Genomic DNA, 23075 nt, shown 5'->3' on the forward strand with positions numbered 1-23075 from the left:
TGGTAGGACATGTTCTGAGGCATCAAGGGATCACCATTTAGTGTTGGAGGGCAGCGTGGAGGGTATAAATCGTAGAGGGAGACCAAGAGATGAATCCACTAAACAGATTCAGAAGGATGTAGGTTGCAGAAGGTACTTGGAGATGAAGAACCTCGCACAGAATAGAGTAGCATGGAGAGCTGCATCAAACCAGTCTCTGGACTGAAGACCACAACAAAAACAACAACAACAACATGCTGAGATTAGCGGCTTTGTTACAAAATATATATAGGATAATTTTTCTGCTTCTGTCACTTTTTTGCATATAAAATCTAAGACAAAAGAAAAATAAACGATGCACCACGAAGAAGTATGCAAATGGGGCGGAAACCAGTAGATCTTACATATATGTACAGACAAACAAATGATTATAATTTCAGAAAAATTGGATGATCCAGTCAGGAGAAGGACCTTCATAAATTGAGCAAGTCAATAACACATTGATCTACCTCTGGGCGTGATACAAGCAGTTATTCGGCTTTGCATTGATTAATAGAATCGCTGGAAGCCCTCCTGAGGCATATCGTGGCAAATTCTGTCCAGCTGGCGCCCTACTTCGTCAAAATCGTGGGCTGGTTGGAGGGCCTCGTCCACAATATTTCAGGCGAAGTCAGTTCGGGAGAGATACGGTGACCTCGCTGGCCAAGGTAGGGTTTGGCAAGCACGAAGACAAGCAGTAGAAGCTCTCGCCGTGTACTTGTGGGCGTTATCACCCGGGATGACTTGCCACAAAGCTTAAGAAAACGGGGAACAGAATATCGTGACGTAGCGATGTCCAATGAGGATGCCGCGGAAGCCAACTACAGAAGTCCTGCCGTGAAAAGAAATGGCATTCCAGACCATCACTCCCAGCTGACAGTCAGATTAGAATCCCGCCAATGTCGGAGCGTCTGCAGACACATATTAGGGAGGAATCTCATTTAATGGAGTAGAACTGTCTCCAGTGATGAGTCCCGCCTCGAACTGAGCCCCAGTCACCAGCGAAGACGTGTCTAGGGACGCTCCGGACGGCTGTGTGATATCTACCTGACTGTCGCCTGCCACATTTCCTGATAACCAGGGGTAATGGTGTGGGGTGCCATTTCATTTCATACCAGAATCACTTTTGCTGTCATCCGCGACACTTCCAGCACGGCGATACGTCGACGATATTCTACGCTGTTTTGATGCCCCTCATGGCAAGCCATCATGGGCTTACATTTCCGCAAGATTATGCCAGTTTGCACATGGCGAGAGGTTCTATTGCTTGTTTTCGTGTTTGCCAAACCCTACCTGGGCCAGCAAACTCCTCGGATCTCTTCCCAATTAAGAACATTTGTTGCATTATGGGCAGGGCCCTCCAGCCAGTTCGGCATTTTGACGATCTAAGGCGCCAATTGGACAGAAGGTGGCACGATATCACTCTGGGCCAGATCCAATAACACTATCAATCAATGCCAAACCCAACAAGAGCTTGCATCAGGCCCAGAGGTAGGAGGACGCGTTCTTGACTTGCTCAGTTTGTGAAGCTCTTTCTCATACATAAATGTCTTAGAGTGTGTTTATTAACGTGACACGTTTCGTCGGCATGCTGCCATCATCAGGTTCTTTACATCTAAACGTCGACGTCTAAAATTTAATTTTTATCATGCTGCTATTATATCCTTTTCCGTAGCTGAGTGACGAGCTTGTCTGTTTCCAGTGCATAGAACCTGGCTTCAATTCGCAGTACTGCCAGGGATATTTCCATAGTAGGACGACGGGAACGGTGTGCGCTCATGCTAGTGTGCCCAGTGGAGGACCAATTTGAAATGAGTCCTAACTAGCAACAGCTGGAAGAGCGGTGTGCTTACTTCATTGCCACGTCCACCACTCATTGTCAGACAGAGAATGATAAGGGGGTCAGCCGGCATGGCGAGTTTCTCTAGGCCACATCGTGTATTTAAGTTTTAATTTTATGTTGCTACATATTCCACAACATCTACATCTACATGATTACTCTGCTATTCGCAATAAAGTGCCTGGCAGAGCGTTCAATGAACCACCTTCAAGCTGTCTCTCTACCGTTCCACTCTCGAACGGCGCGGGAAAATCGAGCACTTAATTTTTTCTGCGCGAGCCTTGATTCCTCTTATTTTATCGTGATGATCATTCCTCCCTACATAGGTGGGTCCCAACAGAATGTTTTCGCAATCGGAGGAGAAAACTGGCGATTGAAATTTCATACGAAGATCCCGTCGCAACGAAAAACGCTTTGTTTTAATGATTGCCACTCCAATTTACGTATCATAAGTGTAGCACTATCTCCCCTATTTCGCGATAATACAAAACGAACCGCCCTTCTTTGTACTTTTTCGATGTCATCTGTCAGTCCCACCAGATGAGGATGCCACACCGCACAGCAATACTCCAGAATAGGGCGGACAAGTGTGGTGTAAGCAGTGTCTTTAGTAGACACGTTGCACCCCCTTTTTTTTAAGTGTTCTGCCAATGAATCGCTTTCTTTGGTCTGCATTACCCGCAACATTATCTCCAGTTTAGGTTATTTGCAATTGTAATCCCTAAGTATTTAGTTGAATTTACAGCCTTCAGATTTGTGTGACTTACCGTGTAATCGAAATTTAGTGGATTTCTTTTAGTACTCTTGTGAATAACTTCACACGTTTCTTTATTCAGGGTCAATTGCCACTTTTCGCAATTCGTTTTAGTCATCTGATGACTTTGATGACTTTACAAGACGGTAAATGACAGCATCATCTGCAAACAATCTAAGACTGCTACTAAGATTGTCTCCTATATCGTTAATATAGATCAGGAACAATAGAGGGCCTATAACACTTCCTTGGGGAACGCCGGATATTACTTCTGTTTTACTCGATGACTTTCCGTCTATTACTGCGAACTGTGACCTTTCCCACAGGAAATCACGAATCCAGTCGCACAACTGAGGCGATATTCCATAGTTTGGTTAGAAGATTCTTGTGAGGAACGGTGTCGAAAGCCTTCTGGAAATCTAAAAATATGGAATCAATTTGACATCCCCTGTTGATAGCACTCATTACTTCATGAGTATAAAGAGCTAGTTGTGTTTCACAAGAATGATATTTTCTGAATCCATGCAGACTACGTGTCCATAAATCGTTTTCTTCGAGGTACTTCACAATGTTCGAATACAGTATATGTTCCAAAACCCTACTGAAAATCGACGTTAGTGGTATGGGCCTGTAATTCAACGGATTACTCCTACTTCTCATTCTGGGGATTGGTGTGACATGTGCAATTTTCCAGTCTTTAGGTACGGCTCTTTCTGTGAGCGAGCCGTTGTATATAATTGCTAAATATGGAGCTATTGTATCAGCATACTCTGAGAGGAACCTGACTAGTATACGATGTGGACCAGAAGCCTTTCCTTTATTAAGTGATTTAATCTGCTTTGCGACACCGAGGATATCTACTTCTATGTTTCTCATCTTGGCAGTTGTTTTTGATGGGAATTCAGGAATCTTTACTTCGTCTTCTGTGGTGAAGGAGTTTCGGAAGACCGTGTGTAATAACTCTGCCTTTGTGACACTGTCATCAGTGACTTCACTGTTGTTATCGCGCAGTGAAGGTGTTGATTGCGCCTTGCCACTGGTGTGCTTTATGTATGACCAGAATCTCTTTGGGTTTTCTCCAGATTTCAAGACAGAGTTCCGTTATGGAAATTATTAAAGGCATCTCGCATTGAAGTTGGCGCTATATTTCGAACTTCTGTAAAACTTTGCCAATCTGGGGGATTTTACGTTCTTTTAAATTTGGCATGCTTTTTTCTCTGCTTCTGCAACAGCGATCTGACCCGTTTTGTGTACCATGGGGGATCAGCACCATCACTTATTAATTTATGTGGTATATATCTCTCCATTGCTGTCGATACTATCTCTTTGACATCATTCCACTATTTTTCTGCGCTTACATGACCAGAAGACTGGCTCTTAAAACGGCGTTCTTTTTTTAAGTAGATATACTTTTCTTTTCTTTTTTGATGGTTGTAGGTGTCACGGCATTCAGCCTAGCAGCAAATACCTTGTGGTCGCTAATCCCTCTATTCGTCACAATACTCACAATTTGTCCGGGATTATTTGTTGCTATGAGGTCAAGTATGCTTTCGCAACCATTTCGCTTCGATCCTAAGTTAAGTGTCAACTTGATCTTTTGAATAATTTTGTATACACGGATTTTCGAGGTAGAGGTGTTTGAGTATTACCTTAGATGGATAAACTGGTATACTGTACCGGCATAAAATTTTTCATTTAGAATAACTTATTGCCAAAGGAAATTCATTCAAAACATGCGAAGCTTTATAAGCCGCTATCTCCCTTGTTTTCAGCAGTTAAGAAATTGGGGGAGGAAAGCAAACTCCATCCTTCTTCTCTTGAGGATGATCAGGGTCTTCGCAATGCATGAAAGAGAAACAGCATGTACGATGCACCTTAGAACCATTCTTGATTAAGGAGGAATTAAGTAACTAGATGCTACAGGCATATCAAGAGAACAAGACCGGTATACTGTACTCCAAGAATTAACCCTAAAAAAGCTGTGTTCCATATGGGAGCCGCACCAACAACAAAAGGAGAACGGAGTTCTCTACAGTGTTCGAATCGCTTCAAAAAGCATTCAACTAATATTGAGCGCCGATCTGCTGCAGAGTTCTCATCTTCCCAGAAAAGAAACAAATTTCAAAGCAGTGTCCCTACACCAAATGCCGTTGAGTGCTAACGAAAAATAAATCTTTTTGATCAGGACCACACGTCTGACCACAGATGTGTTTGGACAATGGGAAAATTCAGGGATCAGAACTACTGATTGTTCAGACTTACAGTCTACTCAGTTTGGTACGCTCTGACTTCCACCTATTTCCATACCGAACGAAATTTGTGACTGGAAATAATTTTGAGTTCATAGAAGAGGCATGGAAGGTATAGATTCATTGCCGACCTTCAGAAATCGCATTTCAGATATGCAATCTGCTCATGTTAACTTAAATCGCCATTAAGTCGAAAGATTTGTCCCTTTTTGCAAAAAATCTCAGTATTTTCCTATCTAGCCAAGAAATTTTGTCCTTAGCTCGTATGATACAAGCACACGGCTATTTTCCAATGCAGCAAGTCACACTCATTGTTTTTTACCACTGATATTTATTTTTCTTACAACGCTACCAAGAAAATATTGGGGGAAACAATCATGCACGTTTGACTTTCTTTCATTTGCAGGTAATGCGTACATGGATAAGTTTGAGTTGCGGCCGAAAAACAAAGGGCATTCGAAACTGTACGACAACAACGTGAACGGTGGCATCACCAACGTATTCGCTACTGCCGCTTACCGCTTCGGACATAGCTTGATCCAAAGTAGCCTAGAGTGAGTACTGAACATTTATTTTCATTATACGTGTCACTGTGTCACAATGAAAACTGACATTTTTGTGGTAACTGTTACAGAGGGTTCAGTATATTCGGGACACTCAAACAAAACCTAACTCTTCACAAGCACCAATTCACACCATTCCCGCTGTATGGTGACGGGGCATTCGACAACTTCGTGAGGGGACTGTCCACGCAACCGTGTCAGCGCATGGACCGTTTCTTCACCAAGGAGGTAAGTTGCGATGTTTCGAGATAAATGGAATGACTGCATAATGGAATGACGACAATTAAAGTTTGTGGCGGACCAGGACTCGAACCCGTGTTTCCCGCTGTTTCCCGCTTTACGCGAGTTGTCGCCTCGAACCGCCTTGGCTCACCGTGCACAGCTCACGGCCAGACCGAAACTTTTAATCCGACCTGTGGCGGCAGCCGAGCCCTCTTTTACATTCTGCCATAGCAGCGCGAAGACGTTTACAACGACACATCTACAATCTATACAATGCAAGCCACGTTGTGGCGTGTCGCGGAGAGTACTTTGTGTACTGCCATCATTTCCCCCATTACCTACTCCAACCGCGAATAGTGCGCGGGAAGAACAATTGTTGGAAGGCTTCAGTGTGTGCTCGAATTTTACCTTCGTGGTCTTCTTCCGAGGTACATATGCAGGAGAAAGTGACTTGTTGGTTGAAGCTCCTAGGAAAGTATGCTCACGGAATTTAAACAGTAAGCCATACCGTGATGCATAGCGTCAATCTCTTAGCGTCTGCCACTGAAGTCGGACAAACATTTTCGAGACGCTTCCGCACCAACTAAACGAAACTGTGGCTTAACACGCTGCTCTTTTTTATGGGTATCCTCTATTTCCTGTATCTGTCCTATGTAGTAAGGATCCCAGTTCGTCGAGCAATACTTGAGTAACGATCGGACGAGGATTTTCTAAGCTGCCTCCATCGTGATGGACTATAAATCCTGTTACAAACCAAAATATACATCAAATCAGTTCGAGTATATTTAGCGAACACACAAAGCATTATTACGTTTCCAGCCCAGATCCGTAACAGAAGTTGGACTATGCTCTCTACTTTAGGAGACGGTGGCGGTATTTTAACACAGAGGACATCATCCAGTTGCAACGAGTTTACGTCATAGTATACTCGGTAATTTCCAAATTTGAGGTGATTCGAAAATTCTTGGAGTGTACGGATAGCCGAATAATCTGTCCCCTTTATATAAACCTAATCTGCCAAAATCATGAAGCTTGACTGCGAGTCAACCTAATCTGTTGAGGTCTCAGCACCAAACAACGGACGAATGCCAGCAGAAACGTCGCAAGGCGCTGAAGCTCCAAAGGTTAAGAATACAGAGTGGATCAATTAAGGTTTTTTTGCGTGAAGTGTTAAGAGTTTGCGAAGACGTTCGTGGCACGCGTGTGAAAGCTTGATACGACTCTTGTTTCTCTTTTCCAAAGCATCCATGCTCAGGCCATTCTCAGAGGATACTAGAGTATTCGTCATATAAAGGCAACAGACATGGGTAAGAAGACGTATTTACTCTTTACTTTTGGTTGGCAGATAACTGACCACCTGTTCCAAGGAGATCTGGACTTCGGACTGGACCTCGTGGCTCTGAACATACAGCGAGGACGGGACCACGGGCTGCCTCCGTACGCTGACTGGAGGGAAGTGTGCAATCTTGAGCCCATCAACACGTGGGACGACATGCTCAAGATGATGGACCCAGATGTAAGTACTGCTGCTTTTACTTGCATTTTACGTTACAGAAACCCTCCATCGTGGCTAACGTTCATTTTTAAGACTGCTGCAAACGCGCGGGTACGTCACAGGTTTAGAAATTCAAACGACCGAAACTTTTCTTTCAGAAAAACTGAAAACGAAAATTAAATTGTGTTAGGGGACTGGAATATGGCAGTAATAAAAGAGCCAGAAGGAAAAAATTGTAGGTGAATACGGACTAGGGGAAAGGAATCAAAGAGGTAGCCGCCAGGTAGAATTTTCCACAAAGCATAATTTAATCACCACTAACACTTGGTTGAAGAATCGTGAAAGAATGTTGCACACGTGGATGAGACGTGTAGACACGGCGAGGTTTCAGATTGATTATATAATCATAAGACAGAGACTTCGGAATCAGATTTTAAACTGTAACATATTCCCAGAGCCAGATGTGGACTCTGACACACAATTTATTAGTTACGAACTGCAGATTTCTTCCACGTAAATGTTGGTCTAATAAGCTAATGAAAATATGTTGTGTGTTCTGATGCGTCGCCACATTCGTAGTTTCCACCCTCATACACTACAGTATCCTTCTGTCGATACTATAAACAAAGTGTATGAGAATTTAGGATCTCCTGTTATTTAAACAATCGTTCTTTTTAAATATCCAAATTAGTTTGAGGAGTTTTGTACCATCATCAGTTGGTTCAATTATTCAGTTCTGTAAAATGCAAATATATTTTGAGTAATAATATTAGAACGAAAAATAGGCCTAAAAGCTCCTATGTCGGTTATGAGTATTGCATATTGTCTAGAGTGTTAGCTTCTGTACAGCCTTACGTTGCTGCACATCCGACGAAACGATAATATCGTGAGTTTAACAGATCACTTTATTTACGCAAGTAATTTTATTGCGTGAAAATTTAGTCCCGATATATTTTCACAGAACAAAATTACTTTCACAGATAAAGTGATTTGTTACAGTTATTAAATATAAGTTACAGTCCGAGAATATTTTCACGCAACAAAATTACATTTATAGACTGCTGGACTTGTTAACTGGCCAATTTCCACTCAAAATAACATCTTTTCGTTGCAGATGACACAGTAAATACACTGGTGTCCAAAATTAAAGCAACAAACAGCTATTATCCCGTTTTGTTCTAATTCACAATGTAATCATACAAACTGTCAACAGATGCCCGTACGATCGTGTTCTGCTCCGACTGTGGCATTCCGGTCAAGGGACAATCATTCCAACGATAACGTCAGAGCGCCTATCAAGCGGGTTAGTGTTTGCCGGGTAGTCCCACATCCACAATCGCTGTGTACACAGTCACAGACGGTGCAGTATGGCACAGAGAAGACGCCTGCCAGACTCTCTGCGGTGGAGGGCCATAGGAAGAATGGAAGCAGGACAGTCGCAAGCTGATGTGGCCCGATGGCTTGACGTGAATCGTGCTGTTGTTTTTCGGATGTGGCGACAGTTCATGGAGACAGAAACTCTATCACGAAGACCAGGGCATGGCTGACTACGTGTCACATTAGAAAGAGAAGACCGTTATTTGGCTGTAAGGACACGACGTCAACTGGCATCTGACCTCGCAGCATTCACTCTACGTGTTGTATCGAGGCAAACGGTGAACAGAAGGCTTCGAAGAGTGGCGTTTATTGTCGGGGACCTACTGCATTTGTACCTCTGACGTCTATTCACAGAAGGACAACCTCTAGAGTGGAGTCGTCAACATGCCACTTGGACGGTCGAACAGTGGGGCAATGTTCTTTTCACAGGTGAGTCCTGATTTGGTCTGGAGAGTGATCCTCGGCGAATTCGCATCCGAAGGGGACGTGGACCACGATTTCGGGAGCGAAACATTGTGGAAGGAGACCGATACCGAGGAGACAAACAAAAATTACGCGAAGCGAAATGTAGTGTGAGGAGGGTTATGCGAGAGGTGTTCAATGAATTCGAAAGTAAAGTTCTATGTACTGACTTGGCAAAAAATCCTAAGAAATTTTGGTCTTATGTCAAAGCGGTAGGTGGATAAAAACAAAATGTCCAGACACTCTGTGGCCAAAATGGTACTGAAACAGAGGATGACAGATTAAAGGCCGAAATACTAAATGTCTTTTTCCAAAGCTGTTGCACAGAGGAAGACTGCACTGTAGTTCCTTCTCTAGATTGTCGCACATATGACAAAATGGTAGATATCGAAATAGACGACAGAGGGATATAGAAACAATTAAAATCGCTCAAAAGAGGAAAGGCCGCTGGACCTGATGGGATACCAGTTCGATTTTACACAGAGTACGCGAAGGAACTTGCTCTAGAAGAGCGTAGCGTTCCAAATGATTGGAAAAGGGCACAGGTCATCCCCGTTTTCAAGAAGGGACGTCGAACAGATGTGCAGAACTGTAGACCTATATCTCTAACGTCGATCAGTTGTAGAACTTTGGAACACGTATTATGTTCGAGTATAATGACTTTTCTGGAGACTAGAAATCTACTCTGTAGGAATCAGCATGAGTTTCGAAAAAGACGGTCGTGTGAAACCCAGCTCGCGCTATTCGTCCTCGAGACTCAGAGGGCCATAGACACGGGTTCTCAGGTAGATGCCGTGTTTCTTGACTTCCGCAAGGCGTTCGATACAGTTCCCCACAGTCATTTAATGAACAAAGTAAGAGCATATGGACTATCAGACCAATTGTGTGATTGGATTGAAGAGTTCCTAGATAACAGAACACAGCATGTCATTCTCAATGGAGAGAAGTCTTCCGAAGTAAGAGTGACTTCAGGTGTGCCGCAGGGGAGTGTCATAGGACCGTTGCTATTCACAATATACATAAATGACCTTGTTGATGATATCGGAAGTTCACTGAGGCTTTTTGCAGATGATGCTGTGGTGTATCGAGAGATTGTAACAATGGAAAATTGTTCTGAAATGCAGGAGGATCTGCAGCGAATTGACGCATGGTGCAGGGAACGGCAATTCAATCTCAATGTAGACAAGTGTAATGTGCTGCGAATACATAGAAAGATAGATCCCTTATCATTTTGCTACAAAATAGCAGGTCAGCAACTGGAAGCAGTTAATTCCATAAATTATCTGAGAGTACGCATTAGGAGTGATTTAAAATGGAATGATCATATAAAGTTGATCGTCGGTAAAGCAGATGCCAGACTGAGATTCATTGGAAGAATCCTAAGTAAATGCAATCCAAAAACAAAGGAAGTAGGTCACAATACGCTTGTTCGCCCACTGCTTGAATACTGCTCACCAGTGTGGGATCTGTACCAGATAGGCTTGATAGAAGAGATAGAGAAGATCCAACGGAGAGCAGCGCGCTTCGTTACAGGATCCTTTATTAATCGCGAAAGCGTTACGGAGATGATAGATAAACTCCAGTGGAAGACTCTGCAGGAGAGACGCTCAGTAGCTCGGTATGGGCTTTTGTTAAAGCTTCGAGAACATACCTTCACCGAAGAGTCAAGCAGTATATAGCTCCCTCCTACGTATATCTCGCGAAGAGACCATGAGGATAAAATCAGAGAGATTAGAGCCCACACAGAATCATACCGACAATCCTTCTTTCCACGAACAATACGAGACTGGAATAGAAGGGAGAACCGATAGAGGTACTCAGGGTACCCTCCGCCACACACCGTCAGGTGGCTTGCGGAGTATGGATGTAGATGTAGATGTAGATGTAGGATACCGAATGGTGTGGGCATGGATTATGTTGACCACGCGAACATCTCTTCATGAAATCGGCAAGATTTAACTGCTGTCAGGCGTCGTGACTAAATCTTGGGACCTCTTGTGCGGTTGCTGCGGGGTACTGTGGGCACCTACTTTGTACCGATGGATGATAATGCTCTACCTCATAGAGCAGGGGTGTTTTCTTAGAAACAGAAGATTCTGCCCGCATAGCATGGCCTGATCGCTCTCCAGATTTGTATCACATAGGGCAAGTCTGAGATGCGGTAGGGAGACGGGCTGCATCACGTCACCACCCAGCAACCATTCTCCAAGACTTGCGAGCGGCTCTGCAGGAAGAATGAGCATTGCCTCCACATGAGATTGATGATACCATTCACGGCATGCCTTGTTGTTGTCAGACTTGTATTGCTCCCAGAGATGCGCACACACCATACTGAGCATATTAACCAGTTGTCCTAATGTGTGTGCAACTCCCTTAAGCTGGAAAAAAACGAAGAACATTTTTGTCTACCTTTATGCATATTGCAATTGTTTTCCTTCTATATTCTTTACATGGTTTCTATTTTACTAACGCCTGCTTTTACTGTTTTGTGCCAAAATAAATGCAAACTTGCAAATTTTCCGTTTGTTGCTTTAATTGTGGATACCAGTGTACTTTGCTTCAAAATCTACGTATTTTTAATAAATTGTTATCCTCTGATAATTTTTATCTCAGTGAAAAGCTTGCAGGACAGAGTCAACACAATACAGAATGGCTCTGAGCACTATGGGACTTAACATCTGTGGTCATCAGTCCCCTAGAACTTAGAACTACTTAAACTTAACTAACCTAAGGACATCACACACATCCATGCCCGAGGCAGGATTCGAACCTGCGACCGTAGCAGTCCCGCGGTTCCGGACGGAGCTCCTAGAACCGCTAGACCACCGCGGCCGGCCAACACAATACAGTTTAGATTATGACACAACTGTTGTGTTGGGATACAATTCAAGTATTATATAAATACTGTGTCTCAAATTGAATTTTAGTAACACGCCTATAAACAACATTTAAAAACTGAAAAGCTGTGTTTGCAAAAAGGAAAACATTAAACTGTAATTGTCTTCAAAGATATTAATAACAACTAGCTTGATCATATAAAAAACTAAACTAAACGTCTCCGAAAAGACCTGGGAAAGCCAAACAGTACCTACCGGCAGCCGTGTCATCCTCAGCCCACAGACGTCGCTGGATGCGGATACGGAGGGCATGTGGTCAGCACACCGCTCTCCCGGCCGTATGTCAGTTTACGAGACCGGACCCGCTACTTCTCAGCCAAATAGCTCCTCAGTTTACCTCACAAGGGATGAGGGCACCCCGCTTGCCGACAGCGCTCGGCAGACCGGATGGTCACCCATCCAAGTGCTAGCCCAGCCCGACAGCGCTTAACTTCGGTGTTCTGACGGGAACCGGTGTACCACTGCGGCAAGGCCGTCTGCTTGATCAAATATACTAAACTGTAGGTGACCATTACGTAGAAGTGGAGATATTACGTTAAAGGTACCAATATCTGTTTGATGTTTAATTAACATTTATCAGTGACCTTCATGAATAAGTCATGTAAAAACTGTACTGACTTCAGAAAGGTACATCTTGTCTGGGAAGGGAAAAACTGAGAAGCGAGCTGCTTGTCAGATGTGTTACGGGAAAGACGTAAAGACATATATGAAATTTCTACTTGTGGCAAAGTATTGTGTAATGTTATCACCCAAGTTTAAACTTGAATGTTTGCGACACATAGGAGGAGCGTGAAGCAACAGTATGTCACGGAAATTACCGAAACAGTCGGCCTTCTCTTAATTTTCTTCGGTTAATTTAAAAAATCAGTTACGTACAGTTTCTGCAGAGGTGCTACACGTAGAGCCTGGAGATACTGTTTACACATTTTCGACTTTTACGAGATTATGAAGAACAAATCTAAGTTTATTGCTCTCGTCCCTATGAGGATCCGACCATAAGAGACGATAATTGGGATTCACATACTATACTCATGGCTATAAATGAAATGCAGACATTAGGTCACCCGTCACTTTAGAGGGGAGATGGCATGGGTAGAAATAAACATACTTTGCTGTTACATACACGTTTGTGAAATTAACCTGCATGCCAGATTTATAACAGGTGGGCACATTGTAGCCGTTCCCTAGAAACTAAAACAACAATAATTATTCTTTTTATTAGATTATTTAAAGCGTTGTAATATTTCGGCACTTACTAGTTTGTGGTTTATTAACATAGGTTCTAATTATCTGTAGTGTACTGTCAAACAGGTATGAAATTTGTATGACCAAAATCAGTGAGACATGCTTATCAAATTTGTCATCAAATGTATGTAAGCAAAGTATGTAAAAGAAAACAGGATGCTGATGAGGAAAAGTGGTGTCACGAATCATTAGGAACTTCTGTTAACATTACGTATCACTGCCTCTCGAATAAGTGCCAACACAAGCAGGAATCAGAAACGTCTGAGTCAATTTCATAATAATGAAACGCTGCACCACTTCCGTATTTTTTCATGCTTAGCACGACACTTTTCGAGAATTTCTGATTGTCACGATCAGATATTTACATTGGTATTTGGTGTGTTGTGCTGTCTGTCTTGCACTGCAGTCTTTGGAGGTTATAAGATACCGTGCCTCCCCCATTGCGCAGGAAACGATCCACACGCAAGCCATCGCTCATACTGTTTGTGAAATTTCACATTGTGTGTGAGATTTTCTCCATAATGTAGGAGGCACAGCAGGTGCCTTACAACCTCAAAAAGACGACAGAGTAGTGTATAAGAAAGATGGAACACACACACAAACCGTACGTAAAATATTTAAGTAAATATTTTCGCCTTACAGTGGAAACAAATTCTCGAAACGCGCAGTGCTAAGCAGGAAAAAAAAAAACGTACCGAGTGCACTGTTTCATTATTTAAATAAGAAACACTTGAGTAAAGACGTCAACTAGCGCTACATACGGTCAGACAACAAAACGCGTGAAAGTGTTCTGACGTATCGTGTAGCTGAGCATGCGCAGTACAGACAGTTGGAGAACGATTTCACCCGACCGTGACACCTTTACCCGAACGAACCTTAAAGCTTCCAGCTAGCCTTTCTCATCATCTTCCATCAACGTGGAATTTAACAAGCTCATACTCTAGACTTCACTATTCCTGTTTCTCTGTCTGGAAAATTTACCATAATACAACCGAAATGAATTTATTTATCGTTGGTAAGTGTCATGTCACTAATCCGTTAACGTCACACATTTTCCAGAACTGACAAGGGGAGGCCACGACGTTTGGAACGCGTATTTACTGCAATCTTCGTCCACTCGTAGTACTCGATGAGGACAACAAAATGTGTAAGCAGTAGCGCGTACTTCTCAAGCGTTATTGAGAAAATCGCAAGATAATTTCGGTCGTCAAATATATACCTGTGCGTGACCGTTTTTACCATGAAGCGCCGGCAGCCGAGTGGTGCCGGCACGGTAGCTCAGCGTGTTCGGTCCGAGGGCTGTGTGGTCTCTGTAATAAAAAAAAGAAACTGAGAGAAGGGATCAACAACGAACTTGAACGGATGTCACGTGACGTCCGCTACGTCCATATACAACGATCAATCACGAACAAAAAAAAAAAAAGAGGTTAGCCTTCAAGCCCCGTAATCGCTGGGTCGCTGGATCGAGTCCCGTTCGTCAGTTTTTTTTTTTTTATTTTCAACACAGTCATTTTCTTTACTATTTATATTACAATTGATATAATGGGAAAAATACGTGTAATCGGATGAACTTTTATTAAATTTACAATATTATTTGGCAATCTACAAATTTTTATTATCACAAATAATATAATATTAATAACTATCGACTAGTAAACGACCAAACGCATAATGTGATACTGAAAATGTATGCTTGTCCGTGATTTGAGAAATCCTTTATACCTGGAAGGAGCCCGAAACTACTTGTTACCTTCTAGTTATGAGCAGCACAGATGCCTTTCGAAAGATGTACAATTAATCGTCGCTTTCGACACTGCGAGTGCAAGTTGCAGGATGGTATTTTTCGTAAAAACATGGAAAACATAAAGTTAAACGGCACGAGCTGCATTGAACAAACGCTATGTTTCCGCATACGGAAGGTCTTTTGAGGTTTTCCGTGGAAAAACAAACCTCGTTAACATTTTCAAAAGCCTCTCTTTCAGCCGATAATTTGGAAGCAAACCACGCATAACGCAGCATTTCGTTAAATATCGGCGCTGATAATTGATCATGCAGTATCGAGTGTATTTTAATAGCGTCTTCACGAGAAACAATTTCTCGTTCTTTTTCGATTAAATACGAACAATTTTGAAGACACGGACAAGCATACATTTTCAGAATCACTTTATGTGTTTCGTCGTTTACTAGCCGATAGTTATGAATACTATATTACGAGGGCAGTTCAATAAGTAATGCAACACATTTTTTTTCTGAAACAGGGGTTGTTTTATTCAGCATTGAAATACACCAGGTTATTCCCCAATCTTTTAGCTACACAACACTATTTTTCAACGTAATCTCCATTCAATGCTATGGCCTTACGCCACCTTGAAATGAGGGCCTGTATGCCTGCACGGTACCATTCCACTGGTCGATGTCGGAGCCAACGTCGTACTGCATCAATAACTTCTTCATCATCCGCGTCGTGCCTCCCACGGATTGCGTCCTTCATTGGGCCAAACATATGGAAATCCGACGGTGCGAGATCGGGGCTGTAGGGTGCATGAGGAAGAACAGTCCACTGAAGTTTTGTGAGCTCCTCTCGGGTGCGAAGACTTGTGTGAGGTCTTGCGTTGTCATGAAGAAGGAGAAGTTCGTTCAGATTTTTGTGCCTACTAACACGCTGAAGTCGTTTCTTCAATTTCTGAAGAGTAGCACAATACACTTCAGAGTTGATCGTTTGACCATGGGGAAGGACATCGAACAGAATAACCCCTTCAGCAACCAAGAAGACTGTAACCATGACTTTACCGGCTGAGGGTATGGCTTTAAACTTTTTCTTGGTAGGGGAGTGGGTGTGGCGCCACTCCATTGATTGCCGTTTTGTTTCAGGTTCGAAGTGATGAACCCATGTTTCATCGCCTGTAACAATCTTTGACAAGAAATTGTCACCCTCAGCCACATGACGAGCAAGCAATTCCGCACAGATGGTTCTCCTTTGCTCTTTATGGTGTTCGGTTAGACAACGAGGGACCCAGCGGGAACAAACCTTTGAATATCCCAACTGGTGAACAATTGTGACAGCACTACCAACAGAGATGTCAAGTTGAGCACTGCCCGTTGTTTGCAACGCACATCCGTTACAGACGCCATTTTAACAGCTCCGTACAGCGCTGCCACCTGTCGGAAGTCAATGAAACTATACGAGACGAAGCGGGAATGTTTGAAAATATTCCACAAGAAATTTCCGGTTTTTTCAACCAAAATTGGCCGAGAAAAAAAAAATGTGTTGCATTACTTATTGAACTGCCCTCGTATTTGTGACAATAAAAATTTGTAGACTTCCAAATAGCATTGTAAATTTAATAAAAGTTCATCCGATTACACGTATTTTTCCCATTATATCAATTGTAAAAGAAATAGTAAAGAAAATTATTGTGTTGAAAATAAAAAAAAGAACTGATGAACGGGACTCGATCCAGTGATTACGGCGCTTGAAGGCTAACCACTTCTTTTTACGATTACCACTTTTTTTTAGGGTGTTTAGTTATGAATAGGTGGAGACAAGGCGGGCAGGGGTCGGAACCCGAGGCCTGGCCGCGATGTCTCCCCCTTCCCGTCCCTGAATCCCTCCCTCAAAGTAGCTTTTTGATTTATTTTTATTTTATTTTATTATTATAATTTTTTTTACCAGGAACAGGGTAAATGTACAAAGGATCTTTATTGGTACAAACTTAAATACAACAGAAATGCCATCCTTCCGGTGAGAAAAACACAAGACATTATACTCGTACAAGGCGAGCAATTTTTTTTTTATGAACAAGATGTAGGAAAAAAAGAATAATAGTACTGATGTAAGCTAAGAGGTGTCAAGCAATATACAGTGGAGTGGGGGAAAAACCAGTGTGTTCTGGTATAGTGCATAAAAGAAAGGAGGCGCGTGTCCATGCGCCTGTTCCACTGTGGGTTACGATATAGAAAGTAGCGCGGGGGGGTTTCAGATGTCAGCAGGTGGGGGGGGGGGGGGGGGGGAGTGCTGTCGGCGTGTGGCACCATCCAACTGAGCGGGGGTGACGTAAAGATCGCATGTAGGTAATTGGCGAAGAAGGCGCGGTAGCGCGGTCGATGTTCGACTTCACTGTGGGCGGTTTATAGGTACTGTCAGAAATCAAGGCGTGATTTGTCGCCGTCATTATACATATAGGCGATCGTCCATCCCTTGACCCATACAATCGTATGATTTTTGGTGGCGGGGAAATAAGTATCCTCAGGATGGATAAAAGTCCTTGGGTCAATCGAGTCCGGCACCACTCGGCTGCCGGCGCTTCATGGTAAAAATGACCACGCACAGGTATATATTTGACGACCGAAATTATCTTGCGATTTACTCAATAACGTTTGAGAAGTACGCGCTACTGCTTACACATTTTATTGTGCTCATGGAGTACTACGAGTGTACGAAGTTTGCAGTAAATCCACTTTACAAATGTCGTGGCCTGCCCTTGTGAGTACATGCGTCCACTGATTACGACACAAAGGTGACGAAATATGTTTGGTCATTTAAATGAACTATTAAATACCGATTAGGTTTGGCACTGCTGGAACGGAGACGCTGGTGTTGCAGGCGGTGTCGGCCCTGCGTCAGCTGTACAGCTCGCCGCGGGAGGTGGACCTGTTCGTGGGCGCCGTGGCGGAGCGCCCGCTGCCGGGCGCACTCCTCGGCCCCACGCTGGTCTGCCTCGTGGGCGACCAGTTCGCGCGCCTGCGCAGAGGCGACCGCTTCTTCTACGAGGAGCCCGACCAGCCGTCCTCCTTCACCGAAGGTACACTTCTACTCCTCTTCCTCATTTTTGTGTTTTCTGTTGACTTACCTTCAAATCCCAAACCATCGTTGGAGTGATACAGCATAGACACGATAGTGGAAATCAGTATAAAGGCAGGGTTCCTAACAAGGGAACCTCCCCATCGCACCCCCCTCAGATTTAGTTATAAGTTGGCACAGTGGATAGGCCTTGAGAAACTGAACACAGATCAATCGAGAAAACAGGAAGAAGTTGTGTGGAACTATGAAAAAAATAAGCAAAATATACAAACTGAGTAGCCCATGCGCAAGATATGCAACATCAAGGACACTGTGGGCTCAGTGGCGTCGTGGTCCCGTGGTTAGCGTGAGCAGCTGCGGAATGGAGGTCCTTGGTTCAAGTCTCCTCTCGAGTGAAAATTTTTATTTTCGCAAAGTTATGATCTGTCCGTTCGTTGATTGACGTCTCTGTTCACTGTAATAAGTTTAGTGTCTGTGTTTTGCGACCGCACCGCAAAACCGTGCGATTAGTAGACGAAAGGACGTGCCTCTCCCATGGGAACCGAAAACATTTGATTGCAAAGTCGTAGGTCAACCGATTCCTCCACAGGAAAACACGTCTGATATATTCTATACGACACTGGTGACGGCATGTGGGTCACAAGACAGGAATATGTTGACGACCCACCTAACTTGTACACTTGGCGAATGGGTAAAAAGATTCTTCTGCCTTGCCCGATTTAGGTTTTCTTGTGGATGTGATAATCACTCTCAAAAAAGTGATGAAAACATAAGAGTAAACTGCAACAAATGAATGCAACTGTTTCACAGTCGCACAGTTTTCCCTGTGCTCTGTCAAAACATATGTTTTTAACGTTTTCAAATTTTTCCGTGTGTAGACTGTCAAATCCTGCATATGTCCAAGCAAATCTGAACATGTCCTGGAATTTTGGAGAGCGAAGTCGATTATGTGTGAGTACCTGAACTTTGATAATTGTCTCAAAATAAAAAATTAAACTTTACACACGAGGAAAGACTTGAACCAAGGACCTTTCGTTCCGCAGTTGCTCACGCTAACCACGGGGCCACGGCGCTAGTGAGCTCACAATCTCCTTGATGTTGCCTATCTTGCGCATGGACTACCTCAGTTTGTATATTTTGCTTATTTTTTTCATAGTTCCACACAACTTCTTCCTGTTTTCTCGATTGATCTGTGCTCAGTTTTTCAAGGCCTATCCACTGTGCCAACTTATAACTAAATCTGAGGGGGGTGCGATGGGGAGGTTCCCTTGTAAGAATTATTACACTGAAGAGCCAAAGAAACTGGACACCTGCCTAATATCGTGTAGGGCCCCCGCGAGCACGCAGAAGTGCCGCAACGCGATGTGGCATGGACTCGACTAATGTCTGAAGTAGTGCTGGAAGGAACTGACACTATGAATAATCCAGGGCTGTCCATAAATCAAAAAGAGTACGAGAGCCACAAGATCTCTTCTAAAAAGCACGTTGCAAGGCATCCCAGATATGCTCAATAATCTTCACGTCTGGGGAGATTGATGCCCAGCGGAAGTGTTTAAACTCAGAAGAGTGTTCCTGGAGCTACTCTGTAGCAATTCTGGACGTGTGGGCTGTCGTATTGTCCTGCTGGAATTGCCAAAGGCCGTCGGAATGCACAATGGGGCATGAATGGATGCAGGTGATCAGACACGATGCTTAAATACGCGTCACCTGTCAGAGTCGTATCTAGACTTGTCAGGCGTTCCATATCACTCCAACTGCACACGCCCGACACCATTAAGAGCCTCCATCAGCTTCAACAGTTCCCTGTTGGTATGCGGGGTCTATGGGTTCCTGAGGTCGTCTCCATCCGGTCGATACAATTTGAAACGAGATGTGTCCGACTAACCAACATACCGGGTGATCAAAAAGTCAGTATAAATTTGAAAACTGAATAAATCACGAAATAATGTAGATAGAGAGGTACAAATTGACACACATGCTTGGAATGACATAGGGTTTTATTAGAACAAAAAAAAAGTTCAAAAAATGTCCGGCTGATGGCACTTCATCTGATCAGAATAGCAATAATTAGCATCACAAAGTAAGACAAAGCAAAGATGATGTTCTTTACAGGAAATGCTCAATATGTTCACCATCATTCCTCAACAATAGCTGTAGTCGAGGAATAATGTTGTGAACAGCACTGTAAAGCATGTCCAGAGTTATGGTCAGGCATTGGCGTCGAATGTTGTCTTTCAGCATCCCTAGAGATGTCGGTCGATCACGATACACTTGCGACTTCAGGTAACCCCAAAGCCAATAATCGCACGGACTGAGATCTGGGGACCTGGGAGGCCAAGCATGACGAAAGTGGCGGCTGAGTACACGGTCATCATCAAACGACGCGCATCTGTCGGACATTTTGTGAACTTTGTTGGTTTTTTTTGTTCTAATAAAACCCCATGTCATTTCAAGCATGTGTGTCAATTTTTACATCTCTATCTACATTATTCTGTGGTTTATTAAGTTTTCAAATTCATACTGACTTTTTGGTCACCCGGTATTTCCAATCATCATCAGCCCAAAATCGGTGTTAACGGACCCAGGCGAAGCTTAAAGCTTTGTGTCGTGCAGTAATCAATGGTACATGAGTGGGCCTTTGGCTCCGAAAGCCCATATCAACGATGCTTCGTTGAATGTTTCGCATGCTGGTCTTGTTGATGGCCCAGCATTCAAATCTGCAGCAATCTGCGGAAGGGTTGCACTTCTGTCACGTTGAATGATTCTCTTCGGTCATCGTTGGTCCCGCTATTGCAGGATATTTTCCGGCCGCAGCGATGTCGAAGATTTGATATTTTACCGGATTCCTAATATTCACGGTATACTCTTGAAATGGTCGTACAGGAAAATCCTCACTTCATCACTATCTCGGAGATGCAGTGTCCCATCGCTCGTGCGCCGACTATAACAACACGCTCACACTCGCTTAAATCTTGATAACCTGCCATTGTAGCAGCAGTAACCGATCTAACAACTGCGCCAGACACTTGTTATCTTGTATAGGCGTTGCCAACCGCAGCGCCGTATTTTACCTGTTTACATATCACTGTATTTGAATACGCATAACTATACCAATTTCTTTGGCGCTTCCATGCGTGTAAGTAGTAGATACATACAAGACATAAAAAGTCATTGCGGAATCACATGGTTTCTTTCATGAGTAACAAAATAAGTCGTTTGCATTCCCTGGATGGAAACTGGTATAGAGGTACTCATTGTCCCCTTGTGTTATTGCATTGTTAGTACTTTGTCCAACCTCCATCCCCAATTATCTCAAAAATTACCTTCGACATTGATTTAGTTAGCGTTTGTAGTTCTTGCACTGAAACTGTCGCCCACTCTTCTCACACCGCTCCTTTCTCTCATATATGGAGTCAAATTGCGTTATATTGCGATAAACACGCCTTGCAACTATTACGCAAAGGTTTTCCACCGGGTCCAAATCCGGACTACGCGCAGGCCAGAGCAGGTCATACATATCTTCATTTTAAAACCACTTTTTTGTTCTACAGAAACGTGGACAGATGCGTTATTTTGTTGAAACATTACGCTTTTGTCCCTCAGGTCCTAATACATTCTAGTCCATTCTGTCTCTAGCATCTCTGTCTACATATTACAGTTCATTCTAATGTTCACCCAAGCAATGCTGCCCGAATCATAACCGTTCCACCACCAAAATTTCTGCTCCTTCTTACCTGCTCCTCTTTTCTCAGATCTTGCCAACCATACTGAATTCCATCCTCACCATCTAAATTAAACTTCTTCTCATCACTGTACATCACTTTATTCCATTCTCAAGTCCATGACATATGGTTCTCAGCAAACTTAAATTTACCCTGTTTATTTTTCGGTATTATAGCTGGCTTCTGCAGTCGTTTCTTCAATGCAAGATGTTTGTCATTTGACAAAATCTGTCGTACACGTCTGGCAGTTACTGGCAACTGTAAACCAGCAAAAAGTTTGAGAACAATAGTAACGGTTTGTGCCCCTTGATTTTCGAAAATGTAACTGTTTAGATACCTCAGATAATTTTCTGCTTTTCCCATATTTCCCGTTCTGTCCCTATCGTATTCGAATCTAACGAAATTATAAATCACTGCATTCGAACGTTTCGACTTCTTGGGGATTTGACGATTATAGAGTCCCATTTCCTTCTACATGCCAATTTTTGTTTTTTCATCGCGTGATAATTGTTTTCCGCGTGGCAGTGTCACAATCTTGCTTTATGTGCACAATACGCAATGTCACTAATGGTGTCTGTTTCCTGTCTCCAGCAAAGGCATATACAGGCACAGTAACAACGCGCAGAGCCGACTGCCTTTATACCCAGTTCCACCTTCTATCATCTGAATCGCTGATGTCTTGTTAGGTACTGTACTACTGACATCAAATGCGATATCATTTGACTGAATATGTCAGTGTACTGGGTATCATGCTACTGCATACACACTGCGCATAACTGTACCAACCGACAATGTTAACTTTCCTACGAATATCCATGCCTTTATACTAATTTCTATTACATTTATAAAGATCGCACATAATAAACACGTTTAGTCAAATTTAATTTTTCAACTCGTATGCATATGAAATGAGAGACGGTCTTCAAAATTAAAAATATTCCAAGTTGAATTAATGCAGAGTAGTCTACTTGTATTCCTGGCAATTTACACGGCCAAGTCACATTAATGTGACCAACGCTTATGTTCAACGTCATTGTGCAAAAAGCACTCACAATCGGCCCGTGGCAGCTCTAGCAGTGGAGGGTATACAGAGGGGTCCAAAAAAATGTATCCACTGTTTAAAAGTCCATAACTGGCAAACTAATTGACGGAGTTGTCTCATCTTTGGTTGTGTAATAGTTTGTAGTTCCGGCAATCGCCACACAAGCGTTGTATTGCGCTGTTTTGTTTTGTCAGATGAGTCACCAGATTGTCAGTGTTTTGTTCTTGGTTGCACCTAGTTACTCGAGTAAACATGGCTGGCGCAAGGCTTACATTCGATGAAAGGAAGTCAGTTTTCAAGTGGTATTTTAAGTATGAAAACATTAATGAGGTTCAACGGCAATGGCGAATTGAGTATCAAACAGAGCCACCGACACGTTTAACGATTC

At 43.1% G+C, this 23075-nt stretch overlaps 1 protein-coding gene and 1 pseudogene across 1 annotated transcript in view; one reads left to right on the forward strand and one right to left on the reverse strand.

Annotated features, from left to right (window-relative positions):
• The window catches only part of LOC126438108 (peroxidase-like), a 181745-nt gene that overhangs the window by 139363 nt on the left and 19307 nt on the right, over positions 1-23075 (forward strand). The window contains exons 13-16 of the mRNA XM_050090519.1: positions 5268-5415; positions 5496-5652; positions 6992-7162; positions 17726-17924. Of these exons, the coding sequence (XP_049946476.1) occupies positions 5268-5415; positions 5496-5652; positions 6992-7162; positions 17726-17924 (675 nt within the window). The remainder of the gene's footprint in view (positions 1-5267; positions 5416-5495; positions 5653-6991; positions 7163-17725; positions 17925-23075) is intronic.
• On the reverse strand, positions 12241-12357 carry LOC126428310 (5S ribosomal RNA; annotated as a pseudogene).

This window comes from Schistocerca serialis, chromosome 1, assembly GCF_023864345.2.
Source record: "Schistocerca serialis cubense isolate TAMUIC-IGC-003099 chromosome 1, iqSchSeri2.2, whole genome shotgun sequence".
Taxonomy (NCBI): Eukaryota; Metazoa; Arthropoda; class Insecta; order Orthoptera; family Acrididae; genus Schistocerca; species Schistocerca serialis.